Below are 16,940 nucleotides of genomic sequence, written 5' to 3'. Positions count from 1 at the left end.
TCTTCAAGCTAGTCAGGGTTTTTTTTCCCCTATAAAACTGGAATGCAGAAAAGACTCTTTCAACAGTCAAATTTAGGAGTGAATTGGCCTGTTCTGGAGGCTCTGCCCCGTTGTTTTGTGTTTTCTGTTTTCCATAACCTTCTCCAGTAACAAAATGTCAGGGTTGGAGTAAGGTGAAGATGGTGTCAGATTGTTGGCAAAGGTGCAGGGTGATAGGCAGGAAACCACAGAGAGCAGCAAGGGAAATGCTGATCAGATACCAGAGAGAAAACAGGGAAATGCAGTTGTAAGTTCAGAAATTCATCTTGACAAGTCTCTTGATCAAAAGTTCAGTTTCAGAATGGGATTTTCTCCATTATGATCTGATTCCTTTTGCCAGCAGTGTGGTTGCTTCATCTTTCACTGTCCTTAAAACAGCCTGACGAGAGTTGTGAAACAAAATTGTTCCCCAAAAGCCCAAGTCTGTGGCAGAGCCCTTTGCCTGCTTTAACTTTGCTTGCCACTGCTCAGAAGCTGGAGAACACAAACTAAGGACATACCCAGAGACTCTAATGTGATTTATCTTTCAGCAGGAAAACAACCTGAAATCCATGATAATTTCTCTCTCCTCTTAATGGAGCCCCATTATTGAGGGGATGCTGAACAGGTGGAGGATGATGCAGATTTTCACAAAGCCATCAAGGCTCTTTCCATCTTTTATCATTTCCCTTTGGTTTGGATGTTCTTCCAGCCCTTCCCTACCCACCCACCAGCCACGTTTTCCCCCCTGCCCGTTTTGCTGTTGAAGGAGAACCAGTTTGCTCGTGGATTAGCAGCACTGTGTCTGTTTCTTGGCAGGTCATTCCGGCCTGACTTCGTGCTGGTCCGGCAGCATTCCTACAGCATGGCCGAGAACGAGGACTTCCGTAACCTGATCATCGGGATGCAGTACGCCGGCATCCCCAGCGTCAACTCCCTCGAGAGCATCTACAACTTCTGTGACAAGCCCTGGGTGGTGAGTGCTGCACCTGGAAATCTCCTGGGCCCGGGAATTCTGCTGCTGCAAAGCCTTTCTTTAATTGCCTGTTCCGTTCCCCTTCGCGAACGTTGGTTATCAAACTGCAAACCTCCCTCGCCGAGAGGTGAAATAGTGGAAGGGTTAAAAACCAAACTGAGACATTTAAATAATGGGGTTTTTTTTCAAAGAGCCAGTGTGGGGACAGAGAGGAAAAATCTTTGTAGTACAAATAGAGAAACAAGTGAGGCATCCAACGGAAAGGCTCCCCACTGCTAACACACTTCCTCAAAGTCAGGAAAGAGTGTTCACAATTTGTCTGGGAAAAGCAAGCTGAGAATATTTCTCATATTTGTGGCTTTGAACATAATTTGAACAGGCTCTAGCCAGTGTTTTCCTCATTCCTGTGAAATTTTTGGGGCTATGCTTTAGCAAGGAAATCTGAAGCGACTCGTTTCCTCATTTGAAAGCCCTTTTCATAATCCTGTGCCTCTGGGGTAGGAGTTGGGCCTTTCAGTTACCCCTGAGCCGTGAGGTACCCTGGAGAGCTGCTGGTCTCTGCCACCTTCAGTGGAAAAGCCAAGGCAGTTTTTCTTGACATGCTTTGTAGAAATGGAGGTAGAATTTGGTGATCCTTTTGGTTCATAAAGAACTAAACATGAGCAACAACAAGTTAAAATGTGGTGCTGTAAAAGGTGATGATCCACAGAGCAGTCATTGCTCCCACAGTTCCATTGTCCAAAAGCTAACACAACTTTTAAAAATCCCACTTCTTACAAATAGGCAAAGCTTCACTTTTTCCTCTGAGTAAGAAAAGAACAGTTGTCAATATTTTTGCCACTGCAGGGAAGTTTTACTACAATACTTTGTATTGCCTTGAAGATGTTTATTTTTTAATACTCACTATAAGAATCCCTCCAAACAATTGTCAGCACTTTTTAGCATATACATCTTGCAGCTGATTTTATTATCCTTTTATGCTGCAGTAAACTGCTGCAGGGGGGGAATAAATAATTGATAGAGCATTTGCAGCTTCTCAGTACATACTGTACATTGGTGAATTCATTATCTTAGTGCATCACATCTTCCAGCTGTGTGGCATTTCCCAGTGCTTTAATTCACTGGGTGCAATAGAGCTGGGGGGGAAGCAAAGCCAGGAGCATTTAGATGCAATAATGATGCAATAAAAAGTAAAGCAATAATTCCTCCTTACAGACATCCATATCTGTGTCTTTATCACTGCCCTTTAGTGGGTCCTAATGAGGAGTGTGGGCTTTTAGTGTGAGCACAGGTAGAGTTTCTGTACAAACCTAGGGGTTTGTTTGGCTGCTTAACCTGGGATATCCTGCCTTGTGTTCTTGGGGGTGCTGGAGATGTAGAGACAACTGTGTATATCCCAGAGCATCATGAAATCCTCACCAGATTTAGGAAAGGAAAGCAGAGGAAGAACTCATGGCCCTGTGTGGGGCCAGGAGCTGGACTTCAATGGCCCTTGTGGGTCCGTTCCAACTCAGGATATTCTGGAATCCTGTGAAGCCATTCCAGCCCATACCCAGAGGGTAAAAATCCATTAACCTTAGACTCAGCCAACTTCATGGCTGGTCAGATATTGCAGCAGAATCCAGGCACTGTTGGTTTTGCCAATACCATTGTCTGCCTTGTTTGGTTGGATCAATCTCTCACATGCTCCCTGCCTGGGTGAAATCCCTGCTGAAATTGTTGTGGATGCCTGGGAATGCACTCCTCAGTCTGCTGCTGCCTGCTAAAATTAAGGGTTTGTGCTCCTACATGGCCATGGACATGCTGGGATTTCCCATCAATTCACCCCCTCTTCACAGCATGGCAGGGATTTCTTCCTGCACAATCCCTTTGTCAGCACCAGTGACCTGATGTTCGTGTGGAAGCTCTCTCTATAAACATTGCAAGTGCAAAAGCCCCATGGAAAACTGGGAAGCAGAACGCTACATAAAGCCATGAGTAACAACCTTTACTAATTCATGAGAAATAGATTGACTTTCCTGCAGGTAAAATTTGGAGTGGCAGAAGGGAATTACAACTTTGATAACAGCGGGGAAGAAAAAGGGGGTGTGCAATGGAATGGGCCTTAAAAGGATGGGAAATTATTGAGTTACCCACAGGCAATCAATCTTCCTTACATCAGAGCAAAATTAGGAGTAGTATAGAACTGCTAGGAGGGGAAGTAGGGGACGTGAGAGTCGTTATAAAAGGGCTCTCAAACAAAATGAGAGTTGGAACTCAACATCCAAGATCTTTGTGTTTTAAATGACTGTTCTGCACAGTGTCAGGTGTGGGGTGTTTTTGGAACACACAGCTCCAGATGTACAACTGCTTTTCAGCTCGGGGGGCAGATTCACCCTCTGTGCCACAAACTGCAGCACCTGCCCTTGATTTTCCAGGAAAGATCTTTTTGTACTTTGGCTTTCTGTGCCTTTGCCAATAGACAGTGAACAAATGTGTATTTGATCTGAGGTGTATTACTGAAAGGTGGGGTGTGGTGGGACGACTGCCAGGAACATACTGAGAGCAGGTCTTAAACCTCATGTTCTCTGGTGTCAGGGCATGCACAGCTCCTCCAAATGCACAGCAGAAGTTCAGAGCACTGTGAGGAGCTGGGCTGCGAGCAACCAGGGGGAAGAAAATGTTGGAATGAGTGTGTGTGGTGAGATGTTTGTGTACTGAAACATGTTCAGGGCTTGGGGTTGTTACAGGGCTCGGGTTATTTCACTTCTGTGATAACACTTAGCACTTAGCTCATGGAAAATTCATGGCCCTGGCTCGGGATGGGTTTCACTTAAATGCTAGTGAGAGTGTCAGAAAGCTGGGGGGAAAGCATGAGTTTTATAAATAAAGACTAAGTTCTTTATTGCTGAGCTCATGCAGAGCTGAGGAGGGACCGTTTTAAGGTTCATGCCCTCGTTGAAGATTTATTATTAAAACATTAGAATGTTTCAGGGCAGGGTCGTGCTGCAAAGGAATAGTCTTGGGCATGACATGTCACACTAAAAGGAGACTTTAAATTTTACCTGGCTCAATTTACAGCTACACTGAGTTAAGGGGAGGCAAAAACATCCACTGTCCTTGTAGGATTCCCAATCCACCTCACAGTTTTACTCGTGTCTAATGGGGTGTGGATCCTGCTGTAAAGCATTTATGAAAAGAAAAAGTAAAGAGAAAAAAAAAAGAGCACAATTAATTCTCCAAACTTAATATTTGATATTATTTAAATTATCTGTTTTCCTTTAGAAAATGTCATTCAGGAAATAAGGGAGGATTCCCTTAACTGAGGCTTGGGAGCTTGTGTGCAAACTTTCTCATAATGCATGATGTCATTGTCCCTGGAGGGATTTAAGGTTTAAGTTCCACATAGATGCGGAACTTAAGGACAAGGATGAGTGGTGGACTTAGAAGTTCATGGTTAGTGCCTGGTCTTGGTGATCCTAGAGGGCTTTCCCAACCTAAATGATTCTGTGGTTCCATGTAGGTGAGTGAAGAAGTAATTGTGGAGGCCAGAAGGAACTGGAAAATGTGATTATGATAACAGTGCTTGCAGCATTAGGTAAAATCTCATTATTTAGACTAGGGAAATAATACTTTTAAAACCCCAGCAAAACAACATGTATTTAAAAAATACATAACATGATTTTCCAGTGTCCTGGGATGAAGTTTTTGAAAAGTTCTTCTGCCCTGCATGCATCCCTTTGCATGCTTGTCATGACTGATGTGAAACTTGCATGCTGAAGGGTTTCCTTCAATTGAACCCTGCTGGATTTTAGCTTCAGCTGCAAATATTGGTGATAGGGGCACAGCTTTTTTGGAACACCCCAGTTTATTCTCTGCTCACCTCACTGTGTCCAGCAGCTTGCTGGTAAGTGGAGTCAGGCAGGGAGGTGGAGTTGAGTGACCAAACAGGCAAACTGATTTCATTGTCAGGGGCTGCAAGGTTCAGTGCCCACGACTGCTGCAGATAGAATATAGGGTTGGGTTTTATTTCAGTTAAACCTGACTCTAATGTGATAATTGCAGGCATTACAGGGGCTGGATTGGTACTTCCAGGTTCTTTCTGACACTGATAAACATTTCAGCAGAGACTCCAGAATTGCTGCACTTGTGTAGAGCAGCTGTACATGACTGAGGAGGAAGAAAACCCTCAGAAAATCCTATCCACAAGTGCAGTTCTGGTTCCTTCAGTGCAGAGGAAAAGCATCCCAGCCCCTGCAGCTGGCTGCACATCTGTTCTCCTGGGAGTGTGTGTGTGTGCCTTGGGAGGCTGCAGGGCTGGTCTGGAGGCTTCAAAGATCTGCTGATGCCTTAATCACACATTCACTCTGCAGAAGGAGGGAGCACAACCTATAATGACCCTCAGTTGTGAGCACTGTGACCCCCTTTAGCTGTTGCCAGAGTGGTGAAGGGTCTGTATTTAGCTGGAAGCACGGAGGGAGGGAATCCCAGAGGGATTTGGGACGCCCACATGTGCCGAGCTCAGGCAGAGCTGTCCCAGGCTGTGGAGAGGCAGCTGAGCTGGCTCTGCAGGGATGGGAGCTGGTGCTGAGCAGCTTGGCCCCAAGCAAAGGGCAGTGCTGGCACAGGGACACTCTGCTCCCTCACTCCAGGGATGTGGGAACAGAGGAACCAGCGAGGAAGGGTTTTCTGGGCCAAAGCTGGCAGAGACACCTGTGGGTATGTGAAGAAAGCTGAAAGGTCCTGGTGTTTTTCACACAGAGCTCCAGATGGGAACCCATCTTGTGCTGAAACATCTTCAGATGTCACACTCTGCTCCATTGCAGGAATTTATTTTTATTAGGGCTTTTAAATGTTAGAGAAGTGACACAGACACTTTGTCATGCCAGACCTTCTTTCCTTGCTCACCCGCAGCCATTCTGAGGGAAGGCTGGGTATGGCTCTTCCTTTTGTCAGGCTTGGGAGTTGTGTAAATCTTACAGTTGTTGTTTGTTTCTTCTCCTACACTTCGGGAGTAGACAGCCAAATATTTTTTTCAAGTTTGTTGATATTTTCCTTACTTTGCTCCTCTTGCCAAGCTTACACAATTCTGTGACTTCATGTGCCGTGTTCTGCTTTGCATTTCTTTTTGCAGATGCTCTTCTACTTATCTGTCTTCATCTTTCTACTCCAACTGGACATTTAACTTCTCTGGTTTTACCTTGCTTTCTTGGAAGGTCTGTTTTAACTGCCCTTTCTTGCTGTTTGATGGGTTCTAGTGCTCTTCCCCACCTTGTTTTCTCCTCCATGTGTTGCTGCTCCAAGTTGGTCTCTTGTGCTTTTTCCACTCCCAGTTATACTTTAATAATCTTGAGCAACAGATTGGGGCACTGGCAGGACATTTGTCGGGACTCTGCAGGGAGGAGCAGAAAAAAAGAGATGAGCTCTGCTCCTTCCAGCTTCCTGTTGACACAAATTATTGAAGCTATGCTAATGGGAGACACAACCACGCAGAGGAGATTCAATTTTGTGTCAAAGCATTTTCTGGAGAGTGAAAAACAAACAGAATGAATGTGTGCAAGAAGAGAAGCATTTTGAAAAGCTACTTGCTGTAAATCTGGGAGATTTTCAGTGCTATTGCCTGTTGGGTTCAAAGAAAGAAATTCTCAATGTTTGTTTCACTATAAGAAAATCCTGTGCTCGTTACCAAAAGTCAGATTTGTGCAATAATGCTGAGCAATGGGATAGAATTTGGCTGGTTATGGCTCTCTTTTATGTGCCAGAGGGGATCTTTTTAAAGGTCAAGGCTGGAGAATGCTTACCTGCAATCTGGTTTCGGCTCAGATAGGGAAGACATTTAGGGATGCTCACACTCCAGTCTGCCATCATGATAAATGTTAGAAACACTGAGATGTATTTTAGTCAGTTTTATGTATTTCATTTGATCAGACCTGGAGCCAGCACTGAACTTTCTTGTTTCAACCACTCTGGCAAGATGGATCTCACTGGCAGGTACAGGCAGGGCAGCCAGAGGTGTGCAGTGGCCTTTTCCTGCCCTTTCACTTCAGGAAGTTGCTGAAGTTCCTTTCCCTGCCCCCAGGACTGGACCAGGGGCTGCCTTCTCTCCCAAGCAGGGCAGAGTTGCTTCCTGAGGCACTGGACACCAGGACCTGGGTGGCAGGGCTTGAGCAGCCACATGTGATGATGTGTGGCAATCTCTGTATCAAATTCCATGTGCCTGACAGCAAATATTTGCATCAGTGGCCAGTTTAGTGCCCTTTATTCCTAGGAAGGGCATTGGATTTACAGAAGGGTGTTGGCTTTACAGATTTCAAGTGAAAGCAGAGGTCTGTGTACCTCCAGGGCAGCCAGAGAACAAACAAACAGGTGCTTTTCCTCTGAGCAGAGCTTTCTTAGGAATAAACAACCTGCAGTTTAATGCTCTGTCAGCCAGGGAGGGTTTTGGCCTCTTTGCCCAGTCTGCCAGGTAAAGCAAAGCACGTTGATGGATTTGAAGTGCAAGAGCTGAAAGTGAATTCACAAGACTGTGTCAGAAGGAGAGTGAAAACATTGTAAGCTTTTTGGTCAAAAGCCAATTTAATACGAGGTTTGAACACTGAACTGGAGCAAAATTCATAATTATAAGTTTAAATGCATAACCAGAAATCTAAATACATGAAACCTAGTAGTGTGTTTGTTCTTTGCACCTCTTTATAGAGCTGGTTTAGTTTAATCTAGTCTTGGAATAGGAAGGGAATATTCCAGCCTTCCTTACTGATTTTGCTTTCCTAAATTAAGTAAGCTCACTTGAAATTCCTGTAAAAAGAAGAAAAAAAAAAAAGCAGAGATCCTTAAATAATAAATAAATCTCAGTGAGGTGATGATTTTTCTGTTCCATACAGCCATTTATTCTTTCAGGTCTGTATTTATCAATCCTTGCTTGCACTCTAAAGTACTTTATATATAAACTGAGTATGTGAATATTTTGCTTTACCAGCATTTATGGCCATCAGGACAATTTAATGCAAAAGCAGACTCAGATTTTTTGACTGCATTCCTGAATTTTGTGGTGGGTTGTTGCCACTTTGCCCTGTTCTCCTCTACACTAAAAAGCAGCAGTGGGAGCTCTTGACATCCATTACAGACTTTCACTGCACTGAATATTTCTAGTGGCAGAAAATTCAAACAGACTTTTAACTGTTTCTTACCTTCTAGTGAAAGAAACTCTATTCAAATAGAGGCTGTAAAGTTAATATTCAAAACAGGACTGTAAAGCTGTGGCTCGTCCTTTGTATTGTCTGCTGGTCCTGTTACAGTAGAGAAACCCTTTTGAGCTTGGTTAAGGCAAATGTCCATAGCTGGAGGCCAGATTATGGAAATTAAGTTTGATTTCTTGTGCAATCTTAATATGTAATTAAAAAGGAAACCTGTGTGTTATATTCCCTATTAAATTATCTTAGAAAATCATTTTTTCAGATAAAATCTAGGCTATATCTGCTTCTTTGGTGTGTGGCTGTGGCAGCTCAGAGCTGAGGAGAATCAGGGGGGGTGAGACTCCCCTTCCTGACTTGGAATCTCTCACCCATCCAGGAAAATCCTTCCTGCTGTGATGGTCGCACCAGGGCAATCCCCACTCCATCCTCTCCCTCTCCTCCAGTGCAGTTCCCCCACATTATCTCCACAGCTCCCACCAGCGCTGCCATTGCCCTCTGACATTCCTGGCTGTTCCACTTCTGTCCTTAGCTCCTGCTCCCTCTGAGGTGGATGCAAGGTGTGCTTGTCCTGGTTTCTTTTTGGGGTATGTTGGGTATCAGCCACCCCGAGGAGTCCTCTGGCATTCCGTGCTGGGCCCAGCAGAGGATGGCTGGTGGTGTCTGAGGAATGGCATTGCACCCTGGAAATCCACCCTGGAAACCCACCCTGGAAATCCACCCTGGAAATCCACCCTGGAAACCCACCCTGGAAATACACCCTGGAAACCCACCCTGGAATCCCACCCTGGAATCCCACCATGGAAATCCACCCTGGAAATCCACCCTGGAAACCCACCATGGAAATCCACCCTGGAAACCCAGCCTGGAAACCCACCCTGGAATCCCACCCTGGAAACCCAGCCTGGAAACCCACACTGGAAATCCACCTCAGAAATCCACCCTGGAAATCCTCCACTGATTTCTTCCTCCACAAGCTTCGTTGAACTCAGTATTTTTATGGAAACCTCCTATTTGAACTGGACCTCATCTCTAAAAAACCCCACAAACAAGGAAGTCTCCTTCTGTTGCAGTGAGCCCCAAACCCTTCTGAGAAGTGCTTAAGCACAAGGCCAAGTCCCATCAAAATAAACAAGAGCACCAATGTTTCCCTGGTCAGAACACTGAACTCCCTGTTCCCAGAGCAGTGGAATAAAGTGCATTTTCTCACTGCTGGAAGAGCACCCAGGAAGGAGTCCCCAGAGCCTCTCACTTCCATAAACTTCTTTTTTCCTTCTGTAACTTTTCATTCTGAAACAAAGAGCTCCAGAGGGCCTCTCGACCTAGGCCTCATGGTATTACCTTTTGCTAATTCTTTAGTACCAGGCATGTCTTGATCTGTGTTCTACCCTTCTATGACCATAGGCTGTTTTCCTTCATTTTAATCCACATGTCCTCCTTAAATCTCGCTTTCCTCACTGTTTACACAATTTGTCAGTGCCTCTTCCACCAGCCAAGGTGTCTCTCCTTGCCAGATGCCTTCTTGCCCAACCCTGCAAGCCAGGAGATGTTTTTGTGTCTCTGACTGTGACCCTTTTCTGGTTCTTTGGGATTTTTTTTAGTCCTGTTTTTCCAACTGTTGTAGAAAACTTTTCTTTTTTCTCTCATGGATGCACTCTGGTAATTTGTAAGCCAGTTCATGCAGTTCTTCCAAGGCCATGAGGTTTTTATTTAAGGCTTTTTTTTTTTTTTTTTTTTTTTGCATCCTGTAGAAGCTCTTAATGGTTTGTATCTCATCATCTGTGATTCTAATGTGAAAATATTCCAGCAGTTAATTACAGCAGTGATTAGCAGCAGCAGAGCTGTGCCTCTCAGGTTGCAGTTCTCATGGTGCAGGGGAGGGGCAGGAGCCAAGAAATGCCCTTGGAAATTCTGGATAGCTGGAGCAGACAGCCCAAATCCCTCTGGGAAGGGTCAGCACAACCCACAGGGGCTGAGCAGCTCCATGTCAGGAGGTGCAGCAAGAACCCCAGAGGGCGAGGAGGGAGCTGAAGGCATGGAGGTATCAAGGAGCAAATCAAATGTGTGTGAAGTCAGCCTTCTGGAAAAGTCTTCAGTGTTTGCTAAAGGGCAAGAGAAGAAATGCTGACCAATTTCAACAGAGAAGCACATGGAGAGCACAAAAAGGGTCATGCAGATGCTTCCCAGCTAATAATAATATTAAAAATACAGTAATGTAATATGAAAATACACTACAGGCACCATGTTTAAAATGCAGATCTAGTAAAAAATCTTGGCCAAAGTTAATTGACTCCCACAGAGTCCCTGTGTCAAATGTATCCTTCCAGCCCCTTCCACACAGCTGCCTCCTTCCTTCTCCCTCTGAAGGATCTCGAATGTTTGTGTCTCAATTTGTTGGCCTGCAAGGACCCCTGTTATGTTTGTGCTTTTGAACATCTCTTACTCTCACAAGGTCATCCAGCCTTCACGGCATGACCAGCCACATTTCTGAGCCTCAGCCTGGCAATGGACATTACAGCCTGAAAAGAGACATTTCAGCCTAAAAATGGACTTCAGGACATTTTTCCTGGTGCCATCTGGAGGGGATGAAGCAGTCAATGTGTCATTTTCTTTGTTAACTCCCTATAACAGAGCTGTAGCAGGATCAACTCCTGTTTCAGCTTCACAAACCTGCAGAGCCTTCAGGGGCCCTGTGCAGGTCACTGTAGGGCAAAGGGATTTTCCCAATGTGTATTGAAAGGGAAAATCCCATTGCAGAGACCCCATCCCTGGTGAATGCTGAGATCACATTAGAAACGTAGAAAATTTTACTTCAGGAATTGCAGCCACAAGTTCCGATACCCATTAATGCATTTGGGAGGAGGCAGGTTTATAGCTGGACATCCAGAGGTAAACTGGCATTTCATGGAATTTCTTCACCCTTAAGATGAGCCCACACCTCAGAGCAGCCAGAGATAAGTTAAATCTCAGCTAAAAGTGATGTTTTTTATGACAGACAGATTCAAGAAGTGTTCACCCATCCAAGTTTTCCCATTTCTCTGCTCCTAGAGAACGCCAGCTCCTCTGGGTGGGTGTAAAAGACTATCCAGAGAATTTAGGGGTTGTTTTAGTTGTTCCCATGAAGCACTAGATGAGCAGTTGGAATTCTCCTACTGCCAGCAGGAGCAAACCTCAGCTTGTAAAGAGAACAGGTAATAAACCCTCAAAAAAGGGAAAACTCTGACAGAGAGGGTTCAGTAAAGTCCACAGCCCAGGGGTCCTGCCTGAACAGGGAACAGCAAAACAGGATGCAGTTCCTTGAGTTAAAATCCTACTCACCACACCAGGAAATTCCCCTGTGGAATGGGCAGTGCTACAAATCCTCCAGCCTGTCAAGAGGGATTAGCAGCTTTCCAGAATTAAGGATAGCACCATCTGCAGTCATTAGTTTTAAATATCATATCTGATTATCTTCGAGGGAGAAGTTGGTGTGGTTTGTTTAGGAACAAATCCGAGCCTCTCAGAGATGGCATGAATGTAATTAAGCACACTTTAACTCCTCGAGAGTGATAAGCAAAGTAATTATCTAACTCTTTATGAAGATAGCAAAGGGATTTTTGGTAACTCCTGCTTGGTTACAGCAAAATCTGTGCAGTCAAATTTAGAGTTCCAGTCTTGGCGTGAGGAAACCCCAGAATGATTTGGTATGAAATCAAGGGGCATAAGTTCCTTTTTGACTAAATATTTATTCTCTGTGTCACACCTTGTTGGAGAGGAGGAAAAGCACAGCAGTCACTGTCCTGTTCTGGTATGGAGGAACAATCCATAGGCTGGGTGTGGAAGCATTTTATCCTGCCTAGAAAAGAGCTGACATTGCAATGAATGCTACAAAACCCAACGATTTTCCTCTTAAAATAATAATCTGCAAACTGTAAACACACAAACCTGAGGATATCCCTCTCTGAGCTGAAAATAAGATGCATAATTGGAAAATGAGAAGTAAATTCAGCTTGCTAAACTAAGAACCTTTTTCCACTTCCTTTGATTTTTCTTAAGATGTAAAGAAGCTTCTGCTGAAATACTGAGCTCTATGAGTTGAGGGGTTTTTAGATGATCATGGGATTTGATATCCATATAAAATACTTATTAGTATTAGGCTCTATTAGTACTTTCTATTTCATGAACATCCCATGTCTGTAAACGCTGAGAATTGGATTAGATAATTCAGTACTTTATCATCTAAAAAGATGGTGCTCCTGCCCAGGACTGGTGTTCATTTGCTTCAGCTGCTGAAAGGGACAATATAAAAATATATAATCCAGATCCCACCTGAAAAAATGATAGAAGGTCATTAAAACGTAAATTAAATTCCTCTTTATAAATAGCAATTTATAAAGTAGCAATCAGGGTAAATAACAAATATTTATGGCAGTTTATGGATGTACAATTAGAATGCTGTAATTTTATAAGAGTTGGGGCTGAATTTATCAGGTTGCTCTTTGGGGGAGAAATGATTGACAAGGGATTCCCAGACTGTAGACACGGAGGTGAGGCAGCATCTCAGCAGGGTAAAGGATAAATCATTCCCCCATCTGTGGGAGTTTGAGAGATTTCTCTCCTTTGCCTCACAAATGGAAACCTACCTCCTTTTCCCACCTGCTATCTCCTAGCTTCATTACTGGATTAGAGGGTACTTTGGAATGATACACATGTTATCTGTGGCTGATACTATTTTATTTTAATTAAACAAGCATTTGCTAGTAGTTAATCTGAATTACATCTTTCTTACCTCTTGCATCAACACCACAATCCCTACAAAAAATGCCAGTTTCTTACTGTCTTCTGCTCCCTTTCAGTGAAAACGGAAAAGAAAGTAAGGAAAGAATCACAGGAAATACAATCATATGATTTTTTTTTTTTTTTTTCCATTGGAGGCTTTTACTTAAAGATAGGTGAATAGATTTATTTTAACCCAACAATTATTTGGCAAGAATCGTGCATTTAATAGTAAGTATTTTCTTGTGGAATTTGGAATTTGGCTCTTGGATCAGAACAGAAATAACGAGTAAGTTGTCAGGAATCCTATTCCCAAACCACCTTATTTTGGTAGCTGTGATAATATTTCCTTTCCTTGAGGCCTGATTTGCACAGCACACAACCCAACTACAATTTCTTAGGCTTTTGGTGAAGACTGCTCATCATTAAGGTATTTTCCACTGGCCTTCCAAATTTAAAGATGTATTTTACCAAACCTAAGTAAACACCACTAAATTAAACAAGTCCTCTCTGCCAGCTGGAAATGCAAGCAAAGCTTTCATGGGTTTTTTCCCCTTTAAACAGTTTTTGCTCTCCCTGCCCCCTGAGCCTCTTCTCAGAGTAAGTATTTTATCTGCATTATGGACAGAGTTCTATTGTTCTGTGCTTTTTGTGCTGTTTGCAACCAGCAAATCCCACTATTCAAAGTGTTGTGCTGAGTTGTTTATGTCCCGTGTTGGCATCACGACAATTGAACACATCACAGGCACGGCCGAGCCAGAGCTTTGGAGTCCTGGAACAGTGGGCTTTGGCTGCCAGAGCCCTCCTGCTCCCTGGAAACCTCAGCCCAGGCTCAGGAGTGATTTAGTTTTCCAACTGTTACCAGAGGAGAGTTTATCTGCTCAGTAAAGAGAAAGAACAGCCCCAAACCCATCTCTATTTAATAAAGAATTCTCTTGTTCTGCACGTAAATGTTGTTCAGCGTAAAGCTGCTGCAGTCCAGAGTGCAGGTAGGCAGGAGCATTGATAGACTATCAGCATATTATATAAAAAACATGAATAGAAATGGTATAACATGGAGCAGTTGAAATCATCCCCACCCTTGGTGGTGGTGCAGGGATGGCCATGTGGGAATGGCCCGTGGCTGCAGCCTGGGAGATGAAACTTCTCCAGTTTGTTTCTCACCCGACCTGTTAACATGGCACAGTTGCTTTTATCTCTTTGCCAACACTGCAAAATCAATGTCAGGGAGGTGGCAGCCACTAAATGAATGATAAATGCCTGGCCTTTAGGTTCAAGATGATAGAAAAGGTGAAATTATGATGATTTTACTATCACAGAATCATCTTAAAACATACAGACAACGAGATATCTGAAATCCAGTATTCCCCTGTATTTCATTTTCTCTACCTGTGGGGGATTAACTTTGCAAGGTGTTTTTCTGTGTTGATCTTTACATGAAGCCACAGCTTGGGTGGATTAAAAAGGTGTGTGAGGAGGAGGAGAGAGGCTGTGTGGGCTGTGCCCTTGGATCCTCTGAGTTTATGAAACACCCAAGAGAAGAAGCAAAATTTCAGTATGAGCTCATGTGGGCACGATGAGGTTCCTCTCCTAAGCTTTCTGTTTTGTTCTGCTTTGTTTTGCAGTTTGCCCAGCTGGTGTCTGTCTACAAAACTTTGGGCCCAGAGAAGTTCCCTCTAATTGAGCAGACGTTCTACCCAAATCACAAGGAGATGGTAGGTGCAAACAGCAGTGCTAAATCTGCTTTCTGTGCCTGTAAAACAGGGACTGTCACAAACAATTCCTTTTTCCCCATTTACTGTCTATTCCAAAAGCCATTTTGGCAGCTTTTGGAGAGGTGGGACTGGGTGACCACTTGAAAGCACTGTGATGGTGAGCTGGAGGGTGCTCAGATGGGAAGGTGGTCCTTTTTCAGCTGCCCGAATTCAGATCTCAGAGAGATTAAATGGTTACAAGGACACTGAACAGCTATTAAAGTGCAAGAGTCACCTTCATGGTTTGTTTTGCCCCCAGTCCTTCCTGGTGTGTTCAGAGTGTTTGCTGTCTTTGGAGATGATGCACTGGTCACTGCAGAGCTCTGAACTCAGCCAGAATCAGGGTGGTTGTGACTGGTGATCTTCAGGTAGCTGAGCTAACACTGATTCCCAGTGCTTTACAGACATAAAAGTACCACAGATGAGCCTTGGTCAGAGTCCAAGGAGCAGCTGGGTGATGCTTTTAGGGTATGGTTTAGTTTTAGGCAGCAGTGAGGAGCAGGGAGTGGGACATGATGACCCTTATGGGATCCTTCCAACTTGAGACTGGCTATGATTTATTGAAAAAGCAGGTCTTTGGGGTGCATTGCTAAACTGCAGTACACAGAAACAAAGAACATATCATTTTGGGGCAAGAACTAATGTGTCAGACTTGTAAGTTTATATGGCATATTTTTCTGAGGTCAGCAACTGTGTGAGTGGTTTTCCCTGCCTTCATTCCTCTACATTGCTCGTCAAAGTCTGAACTAATAAGTTATTTCTCTTTTGTTTGAACTTCTGAGTGTTTTTCTCCACAGTCATGTAATTTTTTTTCACATATTTCTATGGTAATGAATGTTAATCTAGAGAAAATGAATATGTTTGGGTGCTGCATTGCCGCTCAGAACTGCTGCAGTAGCTGCCTGTGATGACACTCATTTGTTTGGTTTTATTCCTTCTGATGAAGGTATTTGGAACTTGGTGGCTTGGGAAATAATCAGGCAATGTGGTACGAGATAACATTTTGTTTGAATTCCTAGAGTGGGTTGTAAGATGATCTGGAAATCAGAGTCTTCTGATGCTGCACTGATACCATATCATTTTGTTTTGTTCTGGGTTTTCAACACTTTATCAACAGCTGGCCTCATTTGCATTTGTTGATGCAGAATTTGGCCACTAATTGGCAGTTTAAAACATTTTTTTGGAGTTCCTCTTGCCTTTGCTCCTTCCCTTTTTATTCTTCAAATGGGAACCTGGAGCTGTCCCCACCCTCCAGTGCAAACCAGCTCAGGGGGGACGTGGGGAGAGGGAGAAAGCCCCAGATCTCTGGGAGCTGAGGGCCAGCTGTGCGTGCCAGAGGTGCTCCTTCCACCCTCTGCTGAGCGTTTGTGCCAAGGCTTTGGGCAATAAAAGGTAAATAAACAAAGATGCCACTATTTTGTGTAAAAATGGAGCTGCTTTAATGAAACACTTTTTGAAACAGAAATATTCATCCCAGACTGATGACACAGAACGCTGGGAGGCTTTTGAACTCAGTGCTGGTTGAGTCATATCTACAGCCTTTCCCTCAGTAATTAGTTCCCTTTATTTCACTGCATTCCCGCCTCTTCTGTTCTCTGCCGTGGCCAAAACAACACGGCTTTTTCAACATAATTGCTGAACAATTTAATTAAACCTTCACTGGAACGCTGAGGAAACACCAGCAATATTCCAGGTGGTTTTTTTTCTCCCCTGTTCACCCATACAATCTCCCTTCACTCTTCTTTTCTTTCTACTCTTATCAAAAGTCATGTGAGTCATTTCCAACTTAAAATCAAACATTGTGCCAGGCTGCATTTCTGCTCTACCCTCTCATGTAATGCATGCACAGTTTCAAGAAGTAAAAAGAAAATGGTGTTAAAATAACCTGCTATTGATAATATATCACTGCCACTACAGAAAAACTCCTGATAGGAAAATAACATATTCAGAATGCCACGCTGCAGTCGAGCCTTTTCAGAATCTTCCTCAAGGACAATAAAATCTCATTCTGAGAGGGGTTTTTGTAAAGCTTTTCTTGCCACATTTATTGATATGAGGGAAAAAATTAACTTTTGTACCATCCATTGTGGGAAGTTTGGGCAGATTTATGCTTGGCCAGAAATCAAAGTAGACAGACACTAATTGTGAAACACCTCATGTGGGATATTTTATGGCAGGACAAATAGAAAATGTTTTTAAAACTAATTGTGGCATGCAATTTGTATTACAGTCTGCCCATAAATATCAGAGAAAGCCTTTATTTGTGCA

The 16,940-nt window shown here is 43.6% G+C and overlaps 1 protein-coding gene across 1 annotated transcript in view; it reads left to right on the top strand.

Annotated features, from left to right (window-relative positions):
- The window catches only part of SYN2 (synapsin II), a 153,639-nt gene that overhangs the window by 61,331 nt on the left and 75,368 nt on the right, over positions 1-16,940 (top strand). The window contains exons 4-5 of the mRNA XM_069027771.1: positions 838-994; positions 14,544-14,633. Of these exons, the coding sequence (XP_068883872.1) occupies positions 838-994; positions 14,544-14,633 (247 nt within the window). The remainder of the gene's footprint in view (positions 1-837; positions 995-14,543; positions 14,634-16,940) is intronic.

The sequence above is a fragment of the Aphelocoma coerulescens genome, chromosome 12, assembly GCF_041296385.1.
Source record: "Aphelocoma coerulescens isolate FSJ_1873_10779 chromosome 12, UR_Acoe_1.0, whole genome shotgun sequence".
Taxonomy (NCBI): Eukaryota; Metazoa; Chordata; class Aves; order Passeriformes; family Corvidae; genus Aphelocoma; species Aphelocoma coerulescens.
Note: the sequence above shows the minus strand (reverse complement) of the source record. Positions and strands in the feature narration are given on the sequence as shown.